This window comes from Bidens hawaiensis, unplaced genomic scaffold (assembly GCF_021521415.1).
Source record: "Bidens hawaiensis isolate Kalapana, Puna unplaced genomic scaffold, B.hawaiensis_p1.1 tig00028803_1, whole genome shotgun sequence".
Classification (NCBI taxonomy): domain Eukaryota; kingdom Viridiplantae; phylum Streptophyta; class Magnoliopsida; order Asterales; family Asteraceae; genus Bidens; species Bidens hawaiensis.
Genome location: NW_027505134.1, coordinates 176,422 through 181,238, shown reverse-complemented (window position 1 = coordinate 181,238; position 4,817 = coordinate 176,422). Strand labels below are relative to the sequence as shown.

General features: G+C 37.3%; 1 protein-coding gene across 1 annotated transcript; it reads left to right on the top strand.

The window, feature by feature from the left end:
• Window positions 1–1,143: 1,143 nt before the first annotated feature.
• On the top strand, window positions 1,144–4,093 carry LOC143610972 (26S proteasome regulatory subunit 6A homolog). Its single transcript, XM_077085307.1, has 10 exons — window positions 1,144–1,338; window positions 1,415–1,531; window positions 1,607–1,714; window positions 1,895–2,086; window positions 2,168–2,359; window positions 2,440–2,558; window positions 2,664–2,751; window positions 2,882–3,001; window positions 3,119–3,259; window positions 3,837–4,093. The coding sequence occupies exons 1-10, from the start codon at window positions 1,234–1,236 to the stop codon at window positions 3,912–3,914; spliced, it is 1,260 nt and encodes a 419-aa protein (XP_076941422.1). The 5' UTR covers window positions 1,144–1,233; the 3' UTR covers window positions 3,915–4,093.
• Window positions 4,094–4,817: the final 724 nt, after the last annotated feature.

Genomic DNA, 4,817 nt, shown 5'->3' with positions numbered 1-4,817 from the left:
TATGGACACACAATGGACCAATAAGAATGGACCAACGTTTTACTCGCACCAAAAGAAAGAATAGCGGAAGTGCTGCCACAGGTAGAACATGTGGTGTATTACCACTGCGTAGTATCAACTGTTATATGGGCGTACAATGGACCAATGAGAATGGGCCAACATTGTACTCGCATCAAAAGAACGAACATCATTAGGCAGACTGTCCAGCCAATCAGGATAAGCCGTCGTGCTCGACCATGACGGGAGAAACGTCCATTGAGCGGGACAGCTGGCCCAACCTTCTCCCCTTTTTGGCTATAAATACAGATAGAAGTCTAACGGTAATAGGATTCTGATTCTATACTCTTTAACTCCTTAAATAGATTCCAACTACTTACCATACTGATTCTCACGCAGGAGGGTGGTTATGAGAAGCCCACCCTATTCCCCTTCTTGTAACGAGCTCATGGTGTTCAGTTTTGCAGGTGTACGATCTGCCGGAACTTACTCCCATTTGCAGTAGTATAATAGATAAGACAGTAAGCTAGGCTTATAAGTCTAGTTCTATCTGTGAACTAATTCCTAGGTGAGATATTGGGTTTAACCTTATCGGGTTAGACTTAGTGTTTCTTCAATTTCATTTCCTTTTATTTTAATATGACTACTGAGTATTTTCGTTTCATGTTTCCCAAATGTATCGCCCCAAAGTTTTTTCTTTATGTATGTTTCAATTTTAAAGCACAATAACACATGTCGTAATGTGTGAGGTGTATTTCGTTTGTTTATTGACTTATTCTAACAACAACCATACCCAGTCAGATAACACATGTTAGCAGTGGAGTTCGGGTCATTCTTAAATATCGTTTAATGATCCACATGTTCCTAGTTGATGAGCCATGCCCAGTCTGTGTTGACCTTACTAGAGTGCCCCCTTGTCAGGTTTAAGGACACTAAGTTTGTTGCTAGCCAGAATCGGAAACATTGCTAAGCACGAAATGGTCTATGCCTAGAAAATATGGTGTGAAAAAAAAAATAAAAAAAAAATGGAGGAAATGATATTTAGACCCATCAACTTAAAAAGGATACCCATGGGAAAAGGAAGGTTAGATCCGAATATAATCTCTCTATACCTTTCTTCCTCCCCAAGACGCTAATCTTGTATTCTTTCTATACAACACAAACACAAACACACTCTTCTTTCTCTCCATTTGAAGCCACCACCAACAGACAATAATAATAAGTAATATCATATCAATGGCAGAAGACACTAGTTTCGAAGACGACCAGCTATCCTCCATGTCCACCGAAGACATCCAGAGAGCCTCTCGTCTTCTCGACAACGAAATCAGAATCCTCAAGGTGTTCTTTTATTATTAACAGATCTGTATTTTTAAACCCTATATATATATATCTTATAATTGCAATTAATGAACAGGAGGAGTCGCAGCGTAGCAATCTGGAATTGGAATCGTTCAAGGACAAGATCAAGGAGAACCAGGAGAAGATTAAACTTAATAAACAGCTTCCCTACTTAGTCGGTAACATTGTTGAGGTATTCAATCAGTCATTCTCTTTTCTTTCTTTAGATTAGGGTTAGATATTTGTATTCCAAGTGTGTGTGTTTCAGATTTTGGAAATGAACCCAGAGGATGAAGCTGAGGAAGATGGTGCTAATATTGATCTTGACTCTCAAAGGAAGGGTAAATGTGTTGTGCTCAAAACTTCTACTCGCCAGGTACTCCATGTCACATAATCACTCCTGTAGTCCTGTGTGCTCTTTATATACATTATATCTAACTAATGTTCTTTGATTTGCTCTTTTTTGAGTTGTTTACAACTCTACTCAGTAGTAAACAGGTCAAAACTGCAACATATTCTGATCACCAACATGCTAACATTTCTGTAACATCTGCAGACAATTTTCTTACCTGTGGTTGGTCTCGTTGACCCCGATAAACTGAAACCTGGTGATTTGGTGGGCGTGAACAAAGACAGTTACTTGATATTAGACACATTACCATCCGAGTATGATTCTCGAGTCAAAGCCATGGAAGTTGATGAAAAACCAACTGAAGATTACAATGACATTGGAGGTCTAGAAAAACAGGCAAGTGGAAATCTTGTAAACCTTACAGATTGTTGTTTTTTGGTTTATAATATCTTTTTTGTATCGTTTGTTATGTTTCAGATACAAGAGCTAGTCGAGGCTATAGTTTTGCCAATGACTCATAAAGAGCGGTTTCAAAAATTAGGAGTCCGACCACCAAAAGGAGTGCTTTTATATGGCCCACCTGGGACTGGAAAAACTTTAATGGCTCGTGCGTGTGCTGCACAAACAAATGCCACTTTTTTGAAGCTAGCCGGTCCCCAGCTTGTTCAGGTATCTGTTTTTCTTGTTTTTTTAGTAAATATTAATGCTAATAGTGCACTAATCAATATTAATTGTGGGCATGTGTGTAGATGTTTATTGGTGATGGTGCAAAACTTGTTCGTGATGCGTTTCAACTTGCAAAAGAGAAATCACCTTGCATCATTTTTATTGATGAAATTGATGCTATTGGCACAAAGCGGTTTGATAGGTATTAAAACGTGTATCTTTTCATTTAAAATGCGCAGAAAATTATCATAAAGCTATTGTATTTGTCACACGTGCTTATGAGACAAGATTTTGCGTTTATTTGCAGTGAAGTAAGTGGTGATAGGGAGGTCCAAAGAACTATGTTGGAACTACTTAATCAGTTGGATGGTTTCAGCAGTGATGACCGAATTAAGGTACTTTGTTCTCGAATTAATCTATTACTACTGAATTAGTATAGTTTAGTATGCTATTATATAAATTATAGATGATAAGAAGTTTGTAAATAAGAATATGTAACTCTAAACGAGAGAATTGGCTATGTAGGTGATAGCAGCAACGAATCGTGCTGATATCTTAGACCCTGCTCTAATGCGATCTGGACGGTTAGATCGTAAGATTGAGTTCCCTCATCCTACTGAGGAAGCAAGGGCTCGGATTATGCAGGTGTGCCTTTACTGAATCTAATCTTAGTTGTTGTTGTTATTATTATTATTATTATTATTATTATTTCATGTTTATCGAATTATATTTTGTCAGCATGTTTTGTGTTTTATTTTGTAGATTCATTCACGGAAGATGAATGTTCACCCGGATGTCAACTTTGAAGAGCTGGCTCGATCGACAGATGATTTTAACGGGGCACAATTGAAAGCGGTTTGTGTGGAGGCTGGCATGCTTGCTCTGCGACGTGATGCTACTGAGGTACGAATAATATATGGGCTTGTAAACGAACACGAACATGGCATGTTTGTGTTCGCTCGTTTAACTGAACAAATGATTAAACATGAATGATTAAACGCAGAGGGTTTTCTGTTCATGTTCACTTGTTAATAGCATAAACGAATGGTTCACGAACGTAGACGTCTGCACAAATGAACAAACACAACTGAACACAGATGAATGCCCGTAACCAAGCAAACACTAATTAAAGTAAAACCTGACTATCAACATGTTGTACCAATTATGTGACTAGACTAAATTGCAACAAACCTATTTTTTATAAACAACTGAACATAAATGGCGCCAACGAACGAATAATATTCAACATAAATTAATGAACGACTGAAAGAGATGTGTCTTGTGATCGTTTGTTTAAGTAAATGAAACAAAGAATTAGTTCATGTTCGTTTGCTTATTAAAAGACGAACACACAATCTTTCCGCTGAACACAGTTACAGGCCTAACACAATCTTTAAATTCTTTTTTCACAAATGTTGGTTTGTATTGCAATATTTTGAAATTGTAAAAATGGTTCATAAAATAAATGACTTGTTTGCAGGTAAACCATGAAGACTTTAATGAAGGAATCATCCAAGTTCAAGCTAAGAAGAAAGCAAGCTTGAATTACTATGCTTAGGATGCAATTTTGGCATCGTAATGTACAAGTTGAAGCCTATTTTCGTATACGATTTATGTTTTTGTTTCTGTTCGTTGTCAATTCGTGTTGGAGACAACCTGAACTGTGCTGTTGAAACTGGTTTATTTGTTTGTTTAGTACGGTCACTTGTCCAGTTACTTCATTTTCATTATTTAATAGCTATCTGCTGCGTTCTTAAAATGTAATGAAGAATTCCGAGCGAAATCACATTTGCATATTATATTTGGCTCGCGAACTATAACTTTTGTTGATAAACTAAGAATCTTATATTTAATTTATGTTAGTAAATTTTTTGAAAAAAAGGTTGTTTGATAGTTGATTAGGCCATACATAAAATCACTAATCGTATTATCCAATGTTTTCAGACCCGACCTGGACGTCTTACCGGGTCAAAGGTCAGACCGACCTGGGAGGGTGGACTGGTGTTTGACCCGGATGACATCATAAATAATTTAAATTGGTGTTTGACCCGGATGACATCATAAATAATTTAAATATAAGGATCGTTGAATCTCAATATTCAACTATGAGCACATAAAGACCATTTCTTCTTCTTCACTGGTATTCGCCACTTGTTCATAAACAAATCCTGAAAAAGTCAACAATAATAATAATAATAATAACAATACTCATACATAAATACCCATCAAACAATTAACCATATCCTATATTCTATATACATATGGTTTTGCCGATTATCTCCTCCGATCTGTGCCGATTTCGTAAGGTTTTTGGTTGACACAAAACACCTAACCACCTACTCCCTAACACAGCTGCCGTCACTACTCCCTAACCACCTCCCTGCTGCCGTCGCTACTCCCTAACCACCGCAAGCACCACCACCGCAACCCTCTTGAGCTGCCGGTGCTGTCATTTGCTACT